We start from the raw sequence: 25916 nt of genomic DNA, 5'->3' as shown, positions 1-25916 counted from the left end.
TAATTTTCATATAAAATTTTGAAAACTGTCTTTTGACACCTTCAGTAAACACAGTGGTAACGCCAAACCTAATGCTGCATTTAGATTAGCCGAGTACTCCAATCTCACGCTGGATTATAATTCGAAAGATTTCAATATTTTCGTCCTAGTATACTGTTGTTATTTCAGTAATTAAACCAATCCAGCGACTAGATTAAAAATTTGCTTTTCCAATTCAACGTCTAAACGATGCGAACAGTCCGACCCAGTGTTCCAAGAAAATCTGGAATATAGATAAATAAGCATCGGCCAATTTTCAGTGAAACCACTGGAATAAATTTCATTTAATCCAGCGACTGAGTTAATGTAAATCCAACGTTATTCTAAGGAAGAAAAAGATCCAGAGGCGGTTGGCACCAGGCAAACGGTAGTAATCCCACCGTTGAAGAAATGAATGAATAAAGAATTGTAAAATTTCTTTATCCGAAGCTTCACTTTCAAGGAAATCGAGTTTGCATATTATATTAACACACGTTAGAGTTTCATGTGTAAATTCACTATTTAAAGTATGGACATGCTTCTATGAATCATCCGGCGCACACATAAATGGTGCAACAATAGAGCGGCGTGGTCGCCATGTTCGTGCGTGCCGTCATTTGCGATGGCCACGTCCTTATGCAGACTTCACTGACGCGGCTTCGGATCCTTCCAGTCAGCGAAAAGGATCAACTGCATTATATGCGGCGCAGCTGCCTTTACATATATCCAGATTCCGTAGCCCGAGCCACAATGATATTCTATACCTTATCCGTCCGCGATACACGAGGATAAAGTCAGCTATAGAGTATGTGTTCATAAGGCTAGACCTGAATTGGACATAAGGGTCGGACAAAGGGACAAGTGCTCTGTTGGAACTTGTTAACAACTGGTTTGTGACACGAGCTGGTCTGGTGTGTTGTTACTTCTTACACGGGACTACGATTTTGGATCGGACAGCTTTTTTTCTTTTTATCGACTATTGTTATTTCTGCAATGATGACAGTTATCCTCGAACTAAAGGTAGAAGTGGAAAATATATTTCACGACGTGGTTTGGAAATTATAAATTACAAAAGAACAACTCTTTTTACATCCGCGCGGTTGAACGTCGAGGATTCGATTATACTAGATGGAATATTCTGATCGAATTGCATATTAAAAATTGGAATTTGTTGGCCGTTCCTGTTGCTGTATGTTAATTCGTTTTTGCGTGAATACGCGTATTCGAATCGTCGAAAATGGGAAATGTTTCCGAGATTTGTTTCCTGTAATCATAATACGATAATTATTGTATCGGATCATATTAATTCGGCGTCGATTGAGAGTTACTAACGCTTCCCCTTATTTGCTCGTGCTAATATTTAACTTCTGTGTTCGCCAATGTTTCACCGCGATGATAAAACGCGGGTTCCGACGATTCAAAAGAAAATGGAAGGAAATGCACCGTCATTCGAGTAGAATTCTAGGAAAGCACTCGAATCCACGCTCGATTTCCACGGGTGCAGTGATAAAGTAGAGAAGCCCTGGAACGTAGTTATGTCGAAGATAGACGTCGAGAACGGCAAATAAGATCACGAAGAAAGGACGCGCGGTGCCATTGGAATTTTTCAAGATATCGAAAAACACTTTAGATCCCATATTGGAGGGGCGTTTGGCACGCTGGCCAAAGGGGTTAGCTTTGATATTTCATTTCCATTCACTACATCCGCTATCCTCACCCCGTCGGCCTCGCTCTTTCCAACGTTATGAATGCATAATTGAGGCTAGCCCCATCTAGTACACTCCACAGACATATGTATCTTTAACGACTATCTTTTCTTTGCTCGGCCGGCGTTCCCGAGCTTTCTCCTTTTTATTTCTGCCACTAGAGCGGCTTGCTAAATAAAATCAAACGCCTCTTTATACATCCCCTTGTGTTTCATTTTATTCGGTTTTTCATATTTCGCGGTGCAGCGCTATTTACGGCGCCGCTCGTAATTATCCGATATTATTCGTAACCGTTGCGCTTTATCCTGGGTTATAAAGATTAATCTAAACACTCTGTATTACCGTCAACGTAAATATTGTGTTTGCTGCGAGCAAAGAGCCTCGTTTAAAAAATATACGTAGGTAGTTCTCGCGCTATGACTTGTAATTTAGTAACGAAGTTTTAAAAATTCATTTGTACGATCATTTATTAAATATAATAAAAGAACACTTTAAAGTGGAATATTGTTCATTTTGTCGTGTGGTGCAAATGAGTTGAGGGTTCAATTCTGTGCACTCGAGACGTCACTTTCAATCGCCACATGCTGTGATATAGAAAAATTATAAAGACTTATATATGATATTGATCTTTATATATATAGAATAATAACATGTATAAAGTTATAACAATTTAAAATAAGTCTCTTTAGTTATATGAGTCTGTACAAAAACGGAAAGGTTAGACGAAAACGAATATTGTTCTAACAGGACGAACGTGATCGGCTATTGCTACGTCCACACGCTCGCTCTTTTACCTACGCGCCAGAGTTTGAAAAGCTGATTTTTTTAACAGTATAATGCAATTATATGAAGTATTCAAATAAAATAGCTTTGTTTCATTTCTAGTGAAAAACTTTCGAGTAAAACATAGGATTAATTGAGATTTCACATCGACACGGTGACATGTCGTCAAGATGTCCAATCAAGAGTGTCTTAAACGCCGCACACCCAATGGTAATACAAAGTAAGGGGCATTGTGGTCGAACTGTTTGAACCCTTAACGTTTGTTGTCAGCGCATAGCTAACTACCGAATCCTCGTGCAGATCTAACCTAAAATTCGTGAGGCTTACCAGAATGCACAAACACATTCGCCCGGGTTGTTTGCTTGGTGTCAACTGTGACGGAGCAAGCCTGTTTGTTCTAACTGAAATCCACGTGGCGGCTCCCCAGCAACACTGGCGCCGGAAGAATACGTTTACAGTGTACGACTACATTTACATCGGGTTACTATCGTGGCTTACATATTCCAACAACTGTTATACCTACCCTGGAATCGTAACTATCGCACGTTTGGTGCGAACTGCGCATTTCCCACCTGGAAGTATGTACTTTTTCGAGAAAGGAGCTACATACAGCTGTCGCACAAGATACTCGCGAATTTCTTTGTGATAAATTGTACTTGCTTGCTGGAACAGAACGAAAATCTACGTTTCTCTGTTACAATTACGGACGATATGTAATAATTATGATTTGAAATGTACTGTTTACAATTCAAGTATATAAGGAAGTTTATAATTTGAAATTTATAACTTACAATTGTAATTTACATTTGAACTACATAAATAAGTTTATAATTTACAACCAGGATATATAAATAAGTTTACGATTTGCAATTGAAATATACGAATGTGTAATCTCAATTTCGAACCCCATTCTCAGATCCATTATTCCAGTAAACAACTTCTCGCGTGTCGGAATTAGATAAGAATTCGAGCTGGGTAGTTTCTGGAAATAAAATCGCCTATCAGGAATTGAAAGTTCTTTCGCGGCTGCTCAAGCGTAATACGGTGCTGCATTATGTCGAGAGAATGGAACGTCGTTCGAATGCTCGAACGCGCTGCACCGTTTTCCGTCGATATGTACTTTATACTTGCGTCGCGTGCGAAATTTCTACTCTCGTACGGCCGATAAAGATACATAATCTGTGATTTCACCGGGAATTCTGTAAACGCGTAAGTTAATCTTCCATTGGCATGATGGCCGTCTCGAGATACGTACGCGGGCCAGGATATGAGTATGTACCACGTTGTTCGATGACCGATAATTTACTTGGTGTTTATTCGCGTCGCGTGTCGGAACGCTATTCAGAAAATTCTTTTCGTAACGCGAGGGGCAGTGAAATACGTGCCACGATTCTCTACAGTTAGGAGTCATCGATCAAAGCTACGGGCATCATTAGCCTACTCCACCAAACGCCCCGCTAAACTGGAACAGCTCGTGTCTTAGAAATTCTTTCCAAAGATCGGAGACCAAAGAAATAAATTTCACCTCTTCGTTACCTTTCTCTCAGTCTCTAATAATACCTTTTAATTCTTGTTCGACGACGAAACGGGACGGTTTGTCACGGAATTTTTAATTTGAAAAATATCGTGTAACGGTAATTAGTTTGAAACTACAGTAAAAGAATGTTGCGAGCTGTACGTAGAACGAAGACTTCGATGATTGTAAATACGTGCTTATTCGACTCCGTGGAAACTTTAAACTCGAGTTGCAGCTTCTTTCTGTTTTCCCAATAACATTTGACGTGGATATCCGTCCCGTCGACGCTACAAGTGACTGCGAAAGACTCGGTTAACTTGTTTCCGTGAACTTGGTAATATGTGTTGCGACTTTATATCGCTGGCCTATCTAGGTAACTGGCGAGGATAATTTGTAAAAGGGAAAGCATTAGTTTTCCGAGATAAATGAAATTAGTTGTCGATGTTATAACTTCCGAAGAAGGCGGAGGAACTGGAACGCATCGAGCCCCCTTGAAAAACTGAAGCTTCTCGCAAATAACAAACCTAACAACGGCGGAAAACATTAATTGAACGCCCTGGATGGAATACTTAAACATTGATTTGTATAATATGTCACGTTATGGCGGACTGTGTACCATTATTGGAACTTTATATACGGTAAATCACGGTTTTATCAGGGATTTTTAGGGAATATCGCGCCGTGTGGTATGCTTTGCGTATTTTACCGTGCAAACTTGCGACAGCTTTCTGACATATAGTTGTCTAATCGTCAAGACGTAATCAAGACGTAAACGATTAAAAAATGAAAATCGAATTTTTATTTATACTCAAGGCGTTTTTATTGTATATTTTGAAATTCCGAAACTTTACGCTTAAAGTCTCAAGATATTTCAGATTAAAACAGTAAAAATAAAGAAGAGTAACAATTCAAGATGTAAACAATTATTTATTGCTACTGTTCTTATCGAAAATATTTCGAGAATTGAGGCATAAAATTTCAGATTTTAAAAGCTACAAAAGAAAACATCTTAAGTTTCAATGGAAATTTGATTTTCTTTATTAAGAGTTCTTTCTGTAACTGAATATACGATGAAAATTTGATTAGATTTTATTATAAGATTTATTTCAATGTGTTTTCATATTATTAAACGTTGAAAATGCGCGCGGTATGTTAAATTACCTTTGCAATTGGAACGACATTTCAGAATAACTATTTCCAGGTCGAAACTTCTCGGGCAAGTGAACCGACAATTAAATTTCAACGTTTTAACGTTACTGAAGGTGCTCGCGCACGGTTAAATAAATTTATGGAACTACTTCGCGACTGGTATGTACGCAGATGATGCACAAGTTCGGCTTGTAGCTTTTCTTGCATGACACACGTTAAGTTTACATAAACTTCCTGTTTCACTATACGAAACTACATAAAAGGAAGGATTGAAATTTGGCTATTTTATGATAATCCCGAATGCTCTTAAATTACCTAACAAAGCAATAAAGAAGATCAAGTTTGTCTTCTGGTAAACTTTCTAAATGAAACGCGAATGAGAATTGACAGAGACAGGATAAACTTCTTGGGCGAGAAATTGCTTCACCAAAACTAGATACTGTCATTTTAATTACTGTTCGGCAAGTTGCAAGAAATTGTAAAATCTAATTTTTCCTGGCGATATTAATACGAAAAGCAAAACTAAAAGATCGTGATTTTTGCTGCGTTTTCGAATGATTAACAATTGAACATTCGCCAATGGTGTGTGCATGAGTAAGAACCCTATTATTTATCGCGTGCTACGCCACTGTTGGCGCTTGTACTGACCTATCTCACGCGCGCAGCGATTATTGCATCGTTATAGCTCAAAATAGACGTTTAATCGTTGGTAACTGCAATCATTATTCATCATATTTTGTCACGCGGAACCATCCCTTAAAGTATCAACGGCTCGCAACCCTGCACCGTAAAAGATAATATTTTTATCCGCGGGATACTATTATTAACGTTTTAGCATTACGGGAGCATCGATAAAAATACCAGTAAAAGAAGTTTATTCGTTTCAATACCTACCGTTCCATCAGGGGCCAGCATGCAATATGAACGGCGAGTAGGGGGCACTTTTAAAGAGCTAAAAAATTAAGCTTTTTATATGAAGCTGGAGACGTGACCCTTAATGCAATGGGGACGATAAAGTGTTATAAGCTTAACTTTCTTAGTAGCGCATCAATCGAAGATGGTGGTAATAAAAGGATACGAGTATATGCTTTTAACGTCATTCTTTACCACTTTACAGCATATATTCGCCGTATCTCACATAAGTATCGTAAAACAAAGCACGCCAAATGAGAAAACTCGGAACTTCTTAATGCCCAGTGAATTTCACTTTGGAGGAAGTTTCCGGTTTTCGAACTCACGGGTTCAAGCGTCAGGTACTTTGAAATTCGATCTCATGGAATTAATCAAGTATTCGCGCACGTACTTACATAGTATCCAATTGCCATGAACGGTTACATTATTAAAATTCCAAACGTATTACTTTCGAAATCATGCATTAAAAAAGAAATATAACTTTCACAGAAATATCATATTATATATATACTAACTTAGGTAGGTTAGGTAAGTAGATTAAACCTACCCAGTAGGTTTAGTGGGTAGGTTTAACCTACCTACCTAACCTAACCTACCTAACAAAAGTATACTGCTTATGCAAAATGCTTTTAGGGGCTCGCAGGAAGTTGAGTAGAACCTCCGTTTCCTCATTTTATGTGACATTTTATTGAAGAATTTGAAGGTTGGAGCAACAAAACTGATAGCATTTTATGAGCACACTCGTCAAACTTGACATCGTCGTGCCCGTAATGCTGACACGAACTGTCGTTCGCAACTAATCACACAGTGAAGCTCGAAAATGTCTCGTTATCTTGTTCCATAAATAATGTATTCATATAACATTGATTCGTTTTCTTATTTTCTATGTCTAGAGGAGTAAAATTTCTAAGAATTTATATCACTTTCTAAAAAAAACTTCAACATATGTAGCGCGCGTCATTTAAGAAACACAAATAAACGTATACACTATATAAGTAATGTATTTTCTTTTAATGTCTATAGAGTAGGTACGTGACGATTCACATGATTTACTTCGATCCGCGCCTTATAAAATCGACAATGTTTTAGCTAAATTTTGGGCCGGAGAACGAACCTAGACACAACCGAAATTTCTTTGGCGCTAATTTAACGTGCCTTGTTAGGGTTTCAGTGAAACGTCTCAATTTCGGTTCCGCCACCGTGCGGCACGCCATAAATCATCGGTGCCACGTTAGCAGCGGAAATGCTTTAATGATAGAACGAACATTCAACTTCCACACAAGCAGTACATTAAGGTTGAGGTGCTCAATATCAATTTCTCCGGGTTTTTCTCTAATTTTATTTTTCCTTTTCGACGTACTGGAAGAACAGTAAAAAAAAAGCACTTAAAGAAATGTAAACGTACCACACCAGTTTCTGGCCCGTTGACGAACAAAGCTCAATATATTTGCATAGCAAAAAACGATAAAAGTAAAATAAAAGGGGAAAAACCTAAAAAATCTGAAAATTGAAATAAAAATTCCCGATTTTGTTCAAATAATTTAGGTTTCTGCTTGTTTTTGATCCGATAAAAGTAATTTAAACAAATTCCTATTCCTTAATGTATGAATATCTATATTCTAATTATTCTGATTGTTTATAATCATTAAATAACATTCGTTATATTCATGTATGTTCGATAATAAGTATTCGCGACGTTGCTAGGACAATTATGCGAAGCTTGAAATACCGCTTATTGGTTACGGAAGCGGTTTTCGTGTTCGTTCACCGCTAATCGCGTAACAGTTTTAGCGATGAGCCGCGTCGAGACACAAAGTGACTATTAAACAGAAAAGAACATAAAAGACCGACGGAAGCGAGGCGGGGGGGGGGGGGGGGGCAGCGAGAACCGGCGATGGAACAAAGTCGTGACAGAGGCGGGAGAGTGTGAAGTAGACGCTTTTCAATTCGCGCGGACACGTGACGTTACACTTCCGCATAGCGCACAAGTGCTTCTTCCTCCCGGTGCCGGTTCTCTCCCTTCCCTCCGCGTGAACGGGGGATGAAAAAAACGGCTTTCACGACTATCCTATAAAGGGTGGTTCGCCAGAAACGGAACATCTAAATAACATTCGTGACTTCAAAGGGACGATAAATTGTCTCACTTAAGGTACACGTACCCAAGTTATCGTTACACTGTGTACATCGTGCTTTTGCGTATTTCACGTTTAGTTATTCGCAGAAGTATCGTACCATGTATCGTGCGATATATTTTTTTAAATTAAGCAATAGTCTTTTTCACTACTGATTTGAATATAGTTTCTTTAATGTATTCTCATCGAGACAGAGCAGATAAATTGTTTGAGTTGTGATTTTTAATAGGATTTGACATGAAAAATAAATATCAAGTTTAGTGTAATAATTATTTCAATGATATATCTTTAATTTAAAGAACTACGAATAGCAATGACAATAAAGAAACCACGAGGAAATCTGTAGCTGAAAAATGGCGATTGATCATCTTCGATGAAAACTGAAATAAATGTATACCTTTAAAATCTAAAGAAACGCTTCATAATCGTGAAAATATTCCTGTTCACAATCGTGCCGTGAGTTCCTCAAACGACAATCCGAAGTTTGAAATCTGAAATTTCGCTAATGACGCGATTGAATGCGTTCAATCGACCCGATTCGATTCGACACCTTACGGTGAACTCTGTTTGCCGTTGAAATGACCCGAGAGTGGTGTACATTCGAATAAATTCGATTCGCAGTTATGCATTATGGCGGGAAACGGGAGGCACAGAGGCGTTTCTGATCCACAGGATATATACATACGCAGCGGCAGTCAGCGTGGTGTTGTCATGGCAACAACACTGGTACGCGCGTGGCATCGGCCACAAAAGCAAAGGCGTGACAAACAGGGAACAGAATAGACAATGACGATGTTCCTCTCGACAGGACTCTTAGCGGCAGCTACTTCGAACCGAGATCGTTTGTGCTTGTAACACCATCCGCTCTCATGCTTGGAGTTCATCCAAGTTTCGCCTTTCCTGTGCCACGCATCTTTTCCTCTTCGACAAGCGTCGCCCTCGCGCCCTGTGCACACCGTCGAATATAACAATCGACAATCGATGGGTCCAGACGATTGAGCTCTTCCGTGCCGTTCCCGTGAAAATTTACCTATCACCTTCACGCGAATGATGACTACTGTTCTATACACTGTTGCTTTAATAAATAAATATACGAGTGGTCCAGAATAATAGTGGTCTAAGTAAATACTTATTATTTCTGAGCCATCCAGAAAGAGAAATTTCATGAAATGTTCTTGGATTCATTAAATACTAATAATACATTGTTATTAATAATATGGATCAATATTAATTATTAATAATAGTAATAAACGATCTCAAGCAGCATTTAAACTATATTAACTGCAGCATCTATGCTCTTTCGAAACTCGTAGTATATGGCAGTATCTATGATATTATCTAAAGCGACTGCAGACGTAGAAACGGGAATCGGTAATTCACAGAATTCGAGCCAAACCAGGTAAGAGCCACGTTTATTGGTTAAAACCATTCTCCTGCATGCCTTGGAACTCGTCCAACTTTCACGCTCTCCAACATTTCTCTGTCCTTTGATCCCAATATATACAGTTTTCGAACTCTTAGAACCAGACGCGACGACTAGCGTTTCAATTATTCTGCTTAAAAATAATTCGTTAAGAAATGCTGGCCGTGAGCATATATTTTTTAAATACCTGTTAATTCATAGAAATTCTTGATCAATGATTCCCCATATTTAATACCAGAACTACAGAGCAACTAGTTTATATTTTATAACGTTTAGTAAGAACACGTTTCTTGATATTTGAATCGCTTCTTCTTATTAGTATTATACCTTCGCAAATATACGAACTTATTTGAAAGTTTCTCACCAAAGCACTTTTGTGATTTGAACAATTGTAGCATACAAATTTTGAAATGAATCGTTATGACTCAATCGGAAGTTCTAATGTTAATATAATTTCTAACATTCTTCGGGTCAGCACTTAAATCATTTTTTCTAGGTATTAATTTATACATCTATTTACATTTAAAACGTTCGTTCTCTAGATTACGTAAGCATTTTTACATTTATTTTCAAAGATTGTTTCCGTCGCTTCGAATTTTACTTTCTAGAGTAAATCCTCTTTTGCGAAATGTTACACGCTTTCTAATATGAAGTATTCATCGGCCACTGGATTTATCGTACGTCGATGCTAATTCTATTCGGACTTTTCCGGCGAGTTAAAGCTTAAATCGCTTTCCGTGGAATCTATCGGCGGTTATCGTATATTTCTACCGATTATCGCGTAATAATTAATAGCGCGATTTCCACTCGGCTGCCGTAGTACTCGCGCGATATCGAGAAAGTGAAAAATGGACGACCCGATAACATCGGCATACTCCCGTCATTTATCTTCCTGTTCATTTATTCGGTGTCGTTAAAGGTGGTCGACTTTAAGTCGGCATTAATCTGACTCTCGACGAGGAAACCTCCGACCGGTCTTTAAAAACATCGAATTCTGAGTCAATCAAAGTACCTTACTAAACTAACATTCATCGAAGAATAAAAGAAAAATTCCCATTATCTTAATTTCTAAGATGCCAATTTAAATTACATTAATTGGAGGTGCATTAAGATTCGTTAGCTACAGATCACGAAACAATTTTATTGAATCGTTTCCATTTCATGTAGAATAATTGCAAAATGTATATTAATCTCCTTTCTTTAAGTTTTTTTTTAAAAGATTTTTTTTAAGAATTGGAAGATTACAATGAGTTCGAAAGCGTGCAGTATTTTTCCTGTGGATAAAGTTCACTGCAATTTGAAGGTCGTAACATTAATCGAGTAAACGAGTCAGAAACGCGTATTAAAGATGAAGGAATATTTGTCGAGGAAAGTTGCAAGGAGATATCTTACTTCTTTCATCGATTCTTAACAATTCGTAAAATACCGATTACTCGCTGAGCTCGGTCGTCATTAGACCGCTGATTTTTATGCGTTTACGAGAGAATTTGAAATTGAAGTAGAATGCATACGATACGAGAAAATGTATAAAATATTCAAAGCGCAGTGCTCGTTACTTAATATTCATTAAGAAAAACCATTTTCTACTCTAATTCCATTTTTCTAATTGTATCCTTAAACATTTGTATTTGCATGAATATCCGGGATCTAGCGATCATGAACGAAGTCCATTTAAAGAAATTCGTGATTTCTATCTTTCGCATCGGAAGCAAGCAGCGGAATAACTAAATTTCGGGGTAATGTTTAGGAAGAAACACGTGTCTCCGCATTTTGAATATATCACGGCGTTCCTTCAACCATTATTGAACACGACAGTGGTACGTCGCGACCGACGCGAACGGGATTGTTCACGGTTACCGGTAAGTTGGGGATGCTTGAAAGCGGCTAACCGCTGTCACGTTCTTGAAATTCCATCACGACAACGTAGGTTCAACCGCGTCGCTCACCACTCGCGCAAATTTGGCCTTAAAAACAGCGAGGTGTTGTCAGTCTGCTCCAGCTGTTTACAGGTGTATCATCTTCAATGCATTGATCGCCTATCTAGTCTATCGAATTCCGGTGACACTACTTTTCCACCAGACTCAGAATTTCATTCTCATAGTAGTTCGTTAAGTCAACCGAATTTTAGTAATTCTGATATCTATAAGATACGACGAAATTAAGAGAATAACGGGGTTACGATGAATTAAAACGATTTGGAATTCCATTCCATCGAATAAATTACTCAAGTTTTATAAAATTTTAATTAACTTTAATTGATTAATATGATTCTTAAATAACTCCTATTCAACACGTAGGTACCTTTGGTAAACTCCGATTTAACGAAGTACAAGAAAGAAACTCTACACATTTCATTTTAACTTGATTTTAATTTAACATTAAAATCCATCGAACCGATACTCGCTTGTTTCCGTGTATTTTTCATAATTGCCTACGTCCGACTTCGCGTTGTTCAATTCGTATCAGTTCCGATAAAATGAACTGATATTATACGGAAACTAAAATCGTCTTTGTCCGTTCTCAAAAAGAATTCGGCCCTGAAGAGGTCAATAGCTGTTGTAATTCTGTGTTGATAAAAAAATGTAGAAATGAATTTCCGAAATTTGCATAGATGTTACGTCACGATTACGGCATACGTGCGCTAATAACGGCCACGGACTGTGCACGGCCAAGGAACAAATCTGTTATTATGAAAATCCTCGAGGAGCAAGAGCGTGGCTGTAAGCATGAATAAATAAGCGTTATTAGGGCTCACCTTCTTCCTCCTTCCTTTCCGATGCTCGAGCGTCGCAACGTTTTCTTCGTACTTCACATAGGGCACCAGGTTCTACTTCGCGGCCGGTGTAATGGCATTCCTCTTCTCCTTTTTCTTCCACCTCGGCAATTTACTTCGTTTAGGGGTGCTCCTCAGCCACACCCTCCAGCTATTCTCCGTCTTCACTTATTTTCCGATAAACGTTACTCGGCGTACAAACATAAACGGATCAGGCCCTTTAATAATAAAGCGTCTACGAGATAAATCGCCAACGATCACTCCTAGAATTATTTCATTCGAGCTTGCGGAATTACGAGGTGCGATCGGAAAGTTCGAAGACATAAATCTTAGAACATGATAGGTGTGACTTCAAAACCTGAAATTTGGGAATATCGAAGGACGATTATCTGAGAAAGGAAGACATTAGGAGGAAGATTTTATTTCGCGTTTCAGAGGTATTTTATTCTTTTCACATTGCTAAAGGTAGAAATGATTGGTGTCAGAAACAAAGGGGAACCCAGGTTTTAAAACCGGAGACAAATCATAGTTGAATCCTTGTTAAAGCGGACCGGCTAATATTGCTGCCTGGATTTTGTGGATTTTCGAACTCTCAGCTGAGTTTAAACAACGATCCGGACGTGGATTTTCACCCGTTAATATCCGGGAAACGAAACTTTGACTTGTGAAACGGTATAGGACCTTTACACTTGTATTCACATGAAAAATGCGCGTGTTTCCAATGAACCCAGATTTTTTCTTTGACGGTAGTTAGAATAGAGTTCTTTGAAAAATTACTAAGGAAAGTCATTGACTGACGCGTGTTCTAAAATATAAGATAGTCGAAATCTTAATTTATGTAATCTTGTGATTTCTACAAATAGATACGAATTAGACAGGAATATATCTTTATTCTGTTCTTATTTCTCTGTTATTATAACGTAAAGTTTCTTACCTTTCATCATTTTATTGTTTTCTTATTTTAATGTAGTTTTCCTTATCTTTCATTATCTTATTATTACAACGTAAATTTTCTTACCCTTTATTATTTTATTATCTTATTTTACCACCCTTCCGAGACGTTTCGCGATCGCTTCCACGTGTGAAAACGCATTCGTGTATTGTTCATCCATACCGAATGGCTTTCATAAGGGAATACTGAGAGATTATAGTGATATGTACTTGAAAACGAGCTTGTTGTTATAAGCCACCATGCACGAGAATTCCGGATACGATTGCCTTTCGAGTTTCCAGTTGAATCCCGCGTATTATTGCAAAGTGCCTGCTTCCACTGTAAGAAGCTGTGCTGAAGCGCACCTGCGCCAATTGCGCGAGCTTTCCAACCGATACAGATTCCTTCGTCGAGGCACAGAATTGGCATGTGCGCAAATAATAAAGGAAATCTGTAATCAGATTCTATCCGAAATTGTGTTTGCCTATATCGGAACCTTTAACCGAAATAATTTTACTCCACATTTCCAGTATAGGTATTTCCACGAGGACGTTCCCATAGTATAGGTCACAGCGTTAACTTTAAGAATATCCTATACAGAAAACCGAAGTTACTAACCGCATATCCGAAAACTGTACGAACGGATGGAAATGCATATAATGCAATTTGCAGTATGCGGAAAGATTCAGCAATCATTCCTTCACGAATAAAATATATTATATACGAAGCACGTTTCTTTAAGTATATCTTTTGTCTTACGTTTTCAAGTTTCTGAACATCGTCGATTCTGTAGCGTTACTTAAGGAATCGCTTAAGGCACAACAGACCTTAAGCATTTTGAAAATGATACTGTTCGCATTTCAGTTAAGGCATAAAAGGTAAAGGTACCGTGCTGTCGGAAGAAAGGACGGTATCTTAAATTTTATAAAATTTTAAAAACCTCTGCACCTTGGTTCGGAGTGGAGCTCTTATGAAATTCTCATAGCGCGCAACGCGTTAAGAGGGAAACTTTTCGTCCCTCTCGTTCCTCGAAAATAATTTAAGAAAAGCCGAAAAGAGCAAGGTATTGAATCGTTGACTCGAATAACCCATTCTCGCCGTTAGTGGGTATTCTCCTCACGTGGTATTACAATGCGAAAAACAAGGACACGGTATGGCGAACATGGTCCGCGGAACTCTTTCTCCCCGTAAGTTAAGGGGAAACGTGCCGATGGTCGAAAACAGACAACGATATTATCGCCGGCTTCTTTTTCCCCAGCGGTCCAGTTATAATCAACTATATCCTCATGAGGAGCCGATTGAATTTGTTGGCCGGTGTTTGTGCTGTTCCCCGGTCCGTGCCATTCCCGATGAACTAATTATTGGTTCACGGAGTTCCGGCGACGTGCCGTTGTCATCTCGGCTTTCATTAAAGTCCAGATGAAAAAGTGGACTGCAAGAAATACGTCCGGAGCGTGTACGTTTATTGCGATGATCACCCTTAACCCTTTGCTGTGCGATCTTCTTCACGATCGTGATCGTTAGATTTATTACAAGCGTACACTTGCTTCAATGATGGGACGTTGATATTAGCAAAATAATCTTTCATTTTGACTCGTATGTCAATAATATCAATTTTTATTCAATTGCAATTTTATTTAATTACTCAATTATTTTATGCGATTAAAAATAATGTATCTCTAAAAAATGTCAATACTCTTGAAATAATATTTCAAAGATTTTTAAGTTGATTCTTTCTGTTACCGTTAGATGTACTTTTGGTTAATATTTCTTTTCTTCCTTTCAATGTTAGAAATAGGAGTAGAATTCGAATGAAACTTTAAGGCATACGCTGTACACGTGGGCGTGTTTGAATGCTTTAGAATTCCAATTTGTCCAGGATTTAGGTCCTTTCCCCGGTTTTCTTATTCTTCACGGTTCCTTTAACACATACCGCCCAAATTGCCCCCTTACCACCGGCAGAAACGATAATAAGATAAACCGCTCATGAATCATGACAGACTACTTCTGTCATTACTCAACAAAATATATTTTACGCCTGTAGCAGAGGATCCCCCGAAATTGGATAATTTTTCAGCCGGTTACGGAGGTATTTTAAACTGGAAGAACGTGCGATATTCGGTGAGAGACGACACGGAGGAGAGCTGTGAAGTTGAAGAAGTGTAAAGGAAGAAAAAGAATAGGTTGGAAGTTGGACACGATGGATATCAGGAATCTAGTCAACTGAAGCGTAACCAAATCCACTGCAATATTTAGCTGCCTTTCCGGAAATTGTTCTGTCTAGATTCTTCTCTCTTATTCCCTTCAATATTATTTTCAACACAGTCGTCCGTAAAATTATCAAATTTACACTCCACGAAATACCTTCCAATAGAAAATGTTGAACATCGAGTATCTCGGTTATTCTACAAACAGTATGGTCGATAAGAATCGTCTGGTTCACACAATTCAATTAGTAATTCGACATAACATTTTTCTACGAATTCCATGAACTTTCATCACTACATAGTAGACTTCTGACATACGTTTCCATTGGGTACATTTCGAATTGATATTACGAGCAATATCTTTCAGAATGTCATAGAGTTGAACGTTGTTCGTGGATTACTACATATTAGCAAGCTGACGCAAAATTCCAAGGAAACTGTAGAGAAACGTGATAACATTTTGATGAGAGGAACAGATAAAAACGATTTCCTTTGCTCGAGCAAAGATAATCTTTATTCTCGTACGATTTCGAAAATCGACTTACACGGCCCTGAAACATTTCCTCGATAACCCCGGAAGTATCTTCCCGTTTCCCCTTCCCCGCGTGGTCGTCCCTCTTATCGTGTTCTTTGACATCATATCCATCCGGGTTTTCTTACTTGCCGATCTGCTTGCCACTTGCACGGGATGGGAACGGTATTGGACCTTCCGTCTTCGATGGGCAGGTTTATTTTTATTCCATGCGATTCGTTCGATTGAGCATGACTTGTGGTTACAGACCTGGCAATATATTTTCAATATGGCGACTCGACATTCCGACCGTAGTCCCATGAGTCTTTTGTATTCTTTGCCTGTACCGCGTCTATCCCGCCCCCTTCTGCCCATGTCCCCGTTCCTTGCTCAGTATCCGCCTTGGTAAAATACGGACAATTCTGGCCGGAATAATAGTGGCCCCCGGCGAATTTGTAGCTCCGACCGCGGATATCGAAAATAGGAAAGACACTCTCCTTTGATCATATTAATTCGAAAGATCGATTACCTCGGTCGCGCTTCGATTCGAAAGACTGTCGATCAATACCGAGAACTTGTAAAAACTCGTTAATAGTACGAGCTTTAGAATTTTTTTCTATTTTTAATTTATATAAATAATAAAATGTTTATACATTATGTAACTGTAATGTAAGATTTATAATGAACGACAATCATATTAATTCGAGAAATTTATTAATATATACACCAAGAACTCGTGAAGAAACATTGATAATATAAGCTTTAGAATTTATATACATTATGTGATTATAATATTAATTTCAGAAATTGATTGCACAGATCGCACTTCGATTAGAAAGATTACTGATCGATCTCGAAAATTTGAAAAACTTGTTGATTATTTGATTATTTCTATAAATTTGTACTGTACTAGACACGAAAAATATTTCTCCACATTTTTAGTTTATTCTATGTCATTTTATATTCTTCGATATGAATTGATTTTCTATTATACAATTGAAAGTGTTCAGAAAATATTTAGTTTGATGGAATTCGTCTTCCTCTGTTCTGAATGAAACTACAAAAACAATTTTGCAAAGCTCAGCGTTACAATTGTGACACGATAAGAAAGACAGTCTGACGATGGTACGGAAAATGGCGTTTCCATTTCGAAGCGATGTTTCGCGTTCCACTGTCAACGTAGAACGGATGCAAAAATGAAACCGATTTTACCAGTCGATAATATATATTTGGACGTGATTTCATTTCTGCCAATCATTCCGCAGTCGCTAAAATTTTCAACGTGAATTCATAAAAACGTTTCGACGAATATACACTGGTCGCTGCAAAAACGATAATCCGCGACGGTATTTAAAAGTTCCGCAATATGTCAAACGAATTTTACAAATTCCAGTGACGCTTATCGTATTTCATTTCTTCCAAAGCAGTTTTTTCTTTGTCACTAAAAGTTATATTAATTAAACGAAAGCCGCATTAAATATTTCTAAACACTGATATCTTGTTACACGATATTTAATTATCCCTTAATGATACTTTCACTTTTCGAAAGTACTCTCAACACTCTCTATCTATTAATACGAAACCTCGTTTTATTGGATCATAACACTATCAATTATAAAATTAATATATTTTTCTTTATTACAACATTTTCAACCTCAATAGAGGCTCACTTTGTTTGCATGTAAAATAACTACTCCCCCCAAATTTTTATAAATTTTCAAACGCATTAAAATTGAGCTCATAATTACCTTCTACGGGAATTATCAATGGTAAATATACAATAAATTAATTTATTTATTTCATTTAAATAAGTTATGCAGTCCTCTCGCAGTGTACTTTTTTATAAGACATCAACACTGACTGATCTCTCCCCGAACTATCCCAAACTTACTACAAACGATAAATATTTTTATGCGAAGATCAATGCTGTTGACGCTTGCCCTTTGATCGAGTCAAGCAATTACATCGATTACGCGATTCGTTGGAGTGGCGAATGTCAGTTACGGAGTCGCGGATGAGGGGGCGGAATGGAGAAAGGGATCGAACATTGGGAAGTTTGTCCCAACGTTAGGACTTAGCTGGAAGTTAGCTCGACAACGAGCATCTAGTTAAAAGCATCAGAATACGTTGCTAGCTCCCAACATTTGGGACGCAAAGATAGTTAATTAGGCGGTATTGTTGTCGGTGCTAATAAACGGATGCGTTGACATTAATACAATATACAGTCGCGGCGTAGGATTAGAGGGTTGGGAAGATAGGATAACTAACGGTACGGCTGAATTATGCATTAATGGATAGTGATGTTGCGGGTAATCCCGATTCATTCGATTATTTGTGAGACCCAGACCCAGAGTGCCAGGCTTGGTATCGCTATGTAAACGTGCGCTATGTACGGGCAATGATAGTCAACGTTCAGATCATCTCTCGCGACGACTTAACTTCGAATGGTTGATAAGGGAAAGGCGAAAATTATTTTTCGTACGAAAAGCGAACGGAATGTAACAAGTAATTATATGTAAATATGTATATTAACCCTTAACAGACCGGAAGTATTTCAAGTTCACGTACCCTCAAAAAATACTGTAACACAGATAACAAACGGTAAGAAATTCACAGAAGTGACCTAGCACAATACTTAACATGTTAATTGTAAATATTACAAGAATAACAATGATAAAAACAATCAAATGATTTTTATCATCATATACGCGACATTGGACGCAGTAAGTACAAGTGTCATGTCGTTTATATGACGGCATTGCTTCGTTAAGGGTTAAGATGATTTAAAACCGAATGCGATGAATGAAAGTACATTTAAACAACGATTAAATCGAAGAATCATATAATTTGAACATTAATTTTTCTACCTTGAATTCCATAGTAACGTGATGGAATATCGAAGAATTAAATATTTATTTGAATATATATATAATATACAATATGTATTATATTTTTTACATGTGTTTCGTATTTTTTGATTGGTCAGCATTTGAGTTGCTGAAAGGAGTGTTAATAACTTGAAGTGTTCATACGTTGCGTTTTTATGTTTCAGAACAAGGACAAAACACCAACAAGAAGAAAACCACGTTTTCGAGACTGCTTCGAGGATTAAAAACGCATAGGAAAGAGAAGCAAGGGCAAACTCAAGGTTCTCCAAGACACGGTCGTGCCAGAATGGGAGTGCCACAAAGAGTAAGTATATAAGTACGTACAGTGTACGTAAACAAAACTGAATGGCGTTAGAAAAATAGAAGTTTTATGAAAAGAAGTATATAGGAACATTCCACTTCTAAACAATCTTTCACGGTATACCTACAAAGTATTTCATGTTTATTCACATTTTTCTTTAGAAAAAATATACCTATTTTATGAAAAGTAATTGCATCAAAAACCCATTATCAACCAATAGATGAAATTCTTCATTTCTCTTGACAACGATTAGTCTTTTGACTTCTTTACTTTCTTTCTTCTTCTCTTATTTCCCTCATAATCAAGTTACAAAAAACTAAAGGATCGTTGCTATTGAACTTATTGAATTTGAATTCTTTTATGCTATTGAATTTATTCGTTTAAAACGTACTATATGCATTATGAGAGTTTTAATTTAAAAAGATGGTTAATGCTTTCAAAAGAACGCGTGACCTTCACTATTAAGAATGCTTGCGTTGAAATTACACTGGTCACTCGAAAATGACAAGTGAACAGTTTTCGCCACTGGAAAAACTGGTGAACGCATTATTTCCTACATTCGGTCGGTTATATTGAGAATCAGGAAGACATAAGTTCCTTTTATTGAGATTACATTTAACTTTCGACAAGTATAATGCTGCACCCACATGCGTGTTCATATATGGAGTCTGTATTACTATACCGTGAACGCTGTCGCCATGACTGCTGCAGCCATTGTATGAATTCGCTCTGTGACCACAGTCAGAACTGCGTTTCGCTGTCTAGCAGGACATCCTGTATCTGTAATGGAAGGCAACCGACGAGTTCTCAGAGGATACGAGAACTGGACCACGATTCCACTGGAACAGAATATCGCGAACTGTCAACATACGTCTGTCTCTTGTCGGCGCCATTTACCGCACATCGCCATTTGTCTTGTTTTGGCTTCACCGCTGTCGTTAATAGTGTTAACGCGCGACCAAATCAAATGACAGAATTACAATTGCGGATGTTTCTAGAAAGGGGCTTGTAAACTGAAGTGACGAATTGAGTAGATCGTGCCGGAAGTTTTAATTTTACTTTCTTCGATATATTGATATGTTTGAATTGTGAATTATAATTATAAAATAACACCGGTAGATATACAACAATAAGTTAAAAGCATTTGATCGGAGAAGGGTGCATAAATATATAGATATCGTACAGCAATCCAATAATGTTTAACAAACTCAAAATTACAGACATGTTATTTATAAATATATATTTGTTTCTGAATAATAAAAGTGAATTAATATTACATAATTGGTTCGGCCAGGTTTTTCAATATAAATCGTACTTAATTGCTTATTACTTTCATTTTTATATAGATGTTGTGATTTCGAATAACGCTTCTACGATATAGTCAACGGTACCTACGTGAACATTGTAAGACCTATCGAGATTCAAGCGCATGAAGTACAGTATAATTAAAACTTCACTTAATTAGAACATAATTTTATATTATAATTAAATTTACGACAGTATAATGAAATATAGAGGAGTTAAAGTTTTAATTTTCTACACTGAGGTTTATAATTTATTAATAGGTGTACAGTGAATGCTCACATGATAAGATTCGCGAAGTTAAAAACACAATTTCATCTAAAGGGCAACACTTAATATTTTACGTTCACGCGAAGGATCTCGGAAACTCGGTAACGCGTCGCCATTGTGAATTCGCCTTTCAATACTTGAACATTTAGGATTGTTCAGCTCAAGACGCGCTACGGGATCAATAATTAACGTATTTCGAAAAACTGTTTCTTTGTTCAGCCAGTGCAAACGAAAGCTTCTAAAATACCGAGACTACAACACTGTGTATTTACTCAAGCATCAAGTATTCGGAACTGAAAGAAGTTTATACTGCCTTCTCGTTCTTCTTAAATAGTCCATTTTATTTGTTAACGTTCTGGTGGTGACATTTCAATTTCTGCGAAAAAATATAACCCTCTTTGAAAAATATTTATTCGCGAAAGCGCCATAATGGATTTCGCGCGTTTTTCGTCGGATGAGAATAATAAATGAAATTCGCCGTTGAACCGTTGTTAGTTCACGTTGCGTTAAATGCTCCGTTATCAAACTGCCTGGAAACAATAACGCCCTGTTCGGAATTATATTACATGAATATAGTAGAATCAAATGAATGTTCTCTATTAATCTATTTAAAACGCGATACATTTACATTTATGCGAGGAACCGATTAATGAATCATAAAACACTAGTGAGATATTAAAATTTTGCAACAACGGCGGATACTTATGATTAACAATTTCCATGCGCGAAACTGCGGTTATACGTTTAAACGCATTATGCGGGGAGCAATTTACTCGAGTGCAATTTATCGGGTTCCTTTTAACAGCCTCAGCAATTCTAATTCCTTCTGTACCGGTACATCCCTTTATTTATGTCTCCTTTTATTCCTTCTTTGTAGGATTTCGATCGAACCACCACAGAAAAATGTATGCCCGCGCATAAATGCGGTTACTTTACATAGCCAATGCAGTAAGCATCGAAACAACAGGGCATTCGAAAGAATTTACGATGGCAGTTAAGTGAATGTACGATGGTTCTAGGTTAACTAGCTCTACATCTCTTCTCATCGAGGGCGAAACCAGGAAAAAGGTGTGAAGCGTCGTAACGGTTCTCTAAACTACTCAGACCTTCCCTGTAAAAGATTTCTTAGAAATTTTCAAATAAATACACAGAGATTTTCTTCCTCTTAGCATACAGTTGAAATAAGACAATCGGCAACAAGTTAACTACATCCCCGAAAGTTTATTATTCTAATACTTTTGAAACTTTACTTTTGATCATTTAGATTTATTTACTGTTTTGAAACTTAATTTCTTATTATTTGTCTCTCGTTAGAGAATTCAACTGAAAATACGGATAATTCAAATTGAAAATCGTTATACGACAAAAGGATGGACTTTACCATAACCTTAATGTATCGGTAACCCGACCGCACTTTCGTACAGGCAACGAAATGGCGGCGGTCTACTGCGATGTGTGCCGAGGTAAACGCCGGTCCTTGATTACGTGTCGGGGAAAGAGCACGACCGATTGGAAAAAGGGCAGAATAAACGGTTTTTCTGCGGAGAAAACGGACAGCCAGAAAGTGCTACGCGGATAAGCAATTTCCGTGAAAGTTGAGGGCAAAACCGACCTTCCAATTCTTGGTGTTTCCGGCCACTTTTCCGTGGAAGTTTATGGAATGCTTTTAATGAACTTGTTGAGTCGCTTCGATTGAGCTAAATTGAAACATATTGGCAACCGTGTAACAGAATTTCAGTTTCTATCGGGTAAAACGTGTAGTGCGTCCCCACTAAATTTTCTTTAACTCCGAAACCCGAAGGTTCTGTTTGATTGTTTTCTTTCGTTCATTCGATTAACGTTATTCGCGTGGAAGCACGTGTACAGAAACAACAGACACTCAAGTTTATTCTGCTTCTACATATTTTTACGCGCCCATAAATTATTTTAATTAACAAGCATAATTATTTCAATAATCAACCGCGATTAAGATCAATTACGTCTTACGTATTTTTATATTCCTAAAGAACGAAGAATATCCGAAAATTCTTTCCTAATCGAAAAGGTTAATTAAGCTTTTACTCGAATATTACTGTAATAGTGACTTTGAGTATCGATTTCTATAATCGAAAGCTGCAAGTAATTAGAACTACTGACTGTTTAATATAATTAGTACGTAATCCTTACCAAAATTGTTACAATCCACTTTCCTCGGTGTCATATATTCATTATAATATTCAAATAAAACTACGTATTTTCGAAATCGTATCTTCAAAGTATATTTATCACTCTTAGCATCCTAATCATTACTAAATAAGAAAACTGACACCCATCATTTAGATGTGGTAGGTGTAATCTTAAATATTCAATAAACAAAGGATCAGTAGTGCTATTTTCCTCTTTTACTACTTAAGACTTCGAAGTACAACTGAACTTTCAATGAAAGGAATTTTCAGAACTTCAAGCACATCTCGACCGCGACGGGTCAATTGGAACACCGGATTTGTCCGTGTTCGTAATCGACTCTCGTTGCGGGTACGCGATTCGGCGGGTGCCGCGTTAAAAGTAAGCAGCGCGAACGCGTTCAAACGAACCGTCTAGACAGTCCGCAATCGATCAACCCCACTTCAGAGAAATCTCCGGCGTAAAAACGACGTCGCGGTGGTGTCGCGTGCGTGCATGGGTGCATGCGTGCGCGAAATGGTACGCGAACTTCGACACCGACCGGTATAAACCGCTGCGGGGCTTGAAGGCGGCGCGCGGAGCACCGGGAATATCTTTCGACGTCGTTTCATCTGGCTGGATACATTTACTAATTAAAACGAGCCGCACGGAAAGTCTGCGGGTTTCGACGAGCGACGCTGCTTAGACGCCCGCGAAGCATTACCGGGCGCACCCGCGACATTGAGGGTCTCATCTGGACTGGCGGAAGTAAGGACGGGGAGGCAAAGAAGACGCGAACACGTCCGGTGAAAGTTGAATGGAGAAAACGAGCGACGAACGCCGCGTTATCCCGCGCCGGAGCGAGAAGGACGGCCAGCCTAAGATGAGACAGGCGGTGAAAGGGGGGACGGAGGCCGGTGCCACAACGAGGGTGACACACTACATCGATCGCACCTGGAACATCCCCTCTACCTAGCCGTCGCGGTTTAGTCGCAAACCTTTTTTCCTTTCCGCTTATCGTCTACTTTCACCAGCCACCCCCGTGCAACCCCCGTTTATAAGTACAGTATTGTCTCGATAGTAGACGCATTTTTTCGATACGGATGAAGAGCCAGGCTAGACGTTCCGATTTTTCGGGGTTCGTCTCGATGTTGAGAGTTGGAGACATATTATCAAGCCGAAGATGCGGACGTAGGATGTTTTTAAATAGTGTTTGGTATGCCAGCATTCGGTCAGTCGATTCTTTCTAATCTAGGCTTAGCTGAAACTTAAATAGAAGAAAATTGGGATTTATCGAGGAATTGCTTTCTACTAATTAATACAAGAGAATTGGTTTACTTACAGAATACATGAGGAGTTACGGATAAATCTGGTAATAAAAAATAGAATATGATTATCATGAACTGATTGGTACATGGATAACCCATGTTCGTTCGAATTAACAATGGAACGTGGTAAATCTGTATTTTTGACATGGATGGAGACAACGTTTCACGTAGTTCTAAGCATTCAGACCAGCCTGCGGCGAGAATTGAAATCAGTCAAAGAGTAGCGGATCGATAATACAGTTAGCCGTTCACGCAAGGTGTTATCGGGGTGACAATGTGAAAGATGCCGCTGTGGAGGCGAACCAGAAGCGATAAAACGAGACGTGTGTAACCGAAGCGCAGTAGGGTGGCCCCGTTGCACGCCCAATGAATATGAAACAGTCATTAGCGCGCCAATCCCGATTCACTTAGATACGTGCAGCAGACAGTAGACAGAAAAGCTGGCGTGGATGTCGTTTGCGCATTGGAATACGTTACCAGCAGACGAGTCTAAACGTTCGAGACTTCTATTCTTAGCGACTGTCGTTACCACAAAAATGCAAGCAACAATTGGAGCGAAAGACTTCGGTATCTAACAAGTATACTCCATTCGATTGATTAAAAGAAACTTTAGCCTTACCTTCTGTGTCTTCTACTCCGCCTAACTTCTCGTGATTCGGAGTACCGACGAGACCTCCATAGCAGTAATCTTACAAAATGAATGAAATAAAAATAATTAAACTAAATGATTCACTTGATTATGACCTCATTGTGGAATATCGATATCCGTAATTATAAGTTCATGTTTTTTGTTATAATGGATTTGCATTTTAACCTTCAGCTATCGAGATGAATTTCAACGCTTCACAATTTTCCTTCTTCACATAGTTAATTTTTCAACGTTTCTTTTGTAACCAAACATTCAACACTATTTGATGTATATATTAAAATAAACTAAAATAAAATATTATTATAGTATCGCTTAATAAAGGGAATTTATGGAGTCTAAAATTCTAAGAGTTAAACGGGTTGGCTCTGAAGAATAACGGCTGGACTTCTGTTTCTGGGTTCTCGAGAAAAAAGTGATTAACATATCACGATTGCTAATATTGTTAATAAGATTGTAATACCGCTATTTAATGAATCAAGAAACATTCTATAAAAGCTGTTTTCTTCGAGAATTCAGAGATGGTATGCCAATATTACTCTGAGCTATTCAAATGTACAATAGTTCGAAAGAATCGAAATTTAGGATTTATCGGCACGGTGTTGTAGGTTGTTGTTTGTTACTTGTTTCTAGAAACATGAGATGCGAAAGCCAGCGAAGTAATAGATTGTAAAACGGTTTTCGATTATCCACCACTATACGAAGTTTGATTAAAGACCGCGCGTATCAATTGAGTGACGGTACCCTGTATAAGTTGAGAACGGTTCCTTGAACGATAAAATGGACGCTGCACTCGCTCCCTCGTCAAGTTTATTGGCCGGTTGCGGGTCGCCGATAACACAAGCTTGTGCTAACACCGTAAAACGTATCCCATCGTGGTTGCATAAAGACACGTTTCGATCATAAGCGACGAACGACATAAAAACTCAATAGAAGTAATTCCGCAGCTGAATATATATGCGTCCCGATATCGCATCT

At 38.1% G+C, this 25916-nt stretch overlaps 1 protein-coding gene across 6 annotated transcripts in view; it reads left to right on the top strand.

Moving 5' to 3' along the window:
* Positions 1 to 25916, top strand: part of LOC116432885 (uncharacterized) — a 371135-nt gene that overhangs the window by 311014 nt on the left and 34205 nt on the right. For all 6 annotated transcript variants that reach the window (XR_012998157.1, XM_031990352.2, XM_031990351.2 and 3 more), the window contains exon 5: positions 19114 to 19253. Coding sequence is in view for 5 of the 6 variants with exons in the window: in XM_031990352.2 (XP_031846212.1) it covers positions 19114 to 19253 (140 nt within the window). In the remaining variant the exon portion in view is untranslated. The remainder of the gene's footprint in view (positions 1 to 19113; positions 19254 to 25916) is intronic.

The sequence above is a fragment of the Nomia melanderi genome, chromosome 3 (genome assembly GCF_051020985.1).
Source record: "Nomia melanderi isolate GNS246 chromosome 3, iyNomMela1, whole genome shotgun sequence".
Taxonomy (NCBI): Eukaryota; Metazoa; Arthropoda; class Insecta; order Hymenoptera; family Halictidae; genus Nomia; species Nomia melanderi.
Note: the sequence above shows the minus strand (reverse complement) of the source record. Positions and strands in the feature narration are given on the sequence as shown.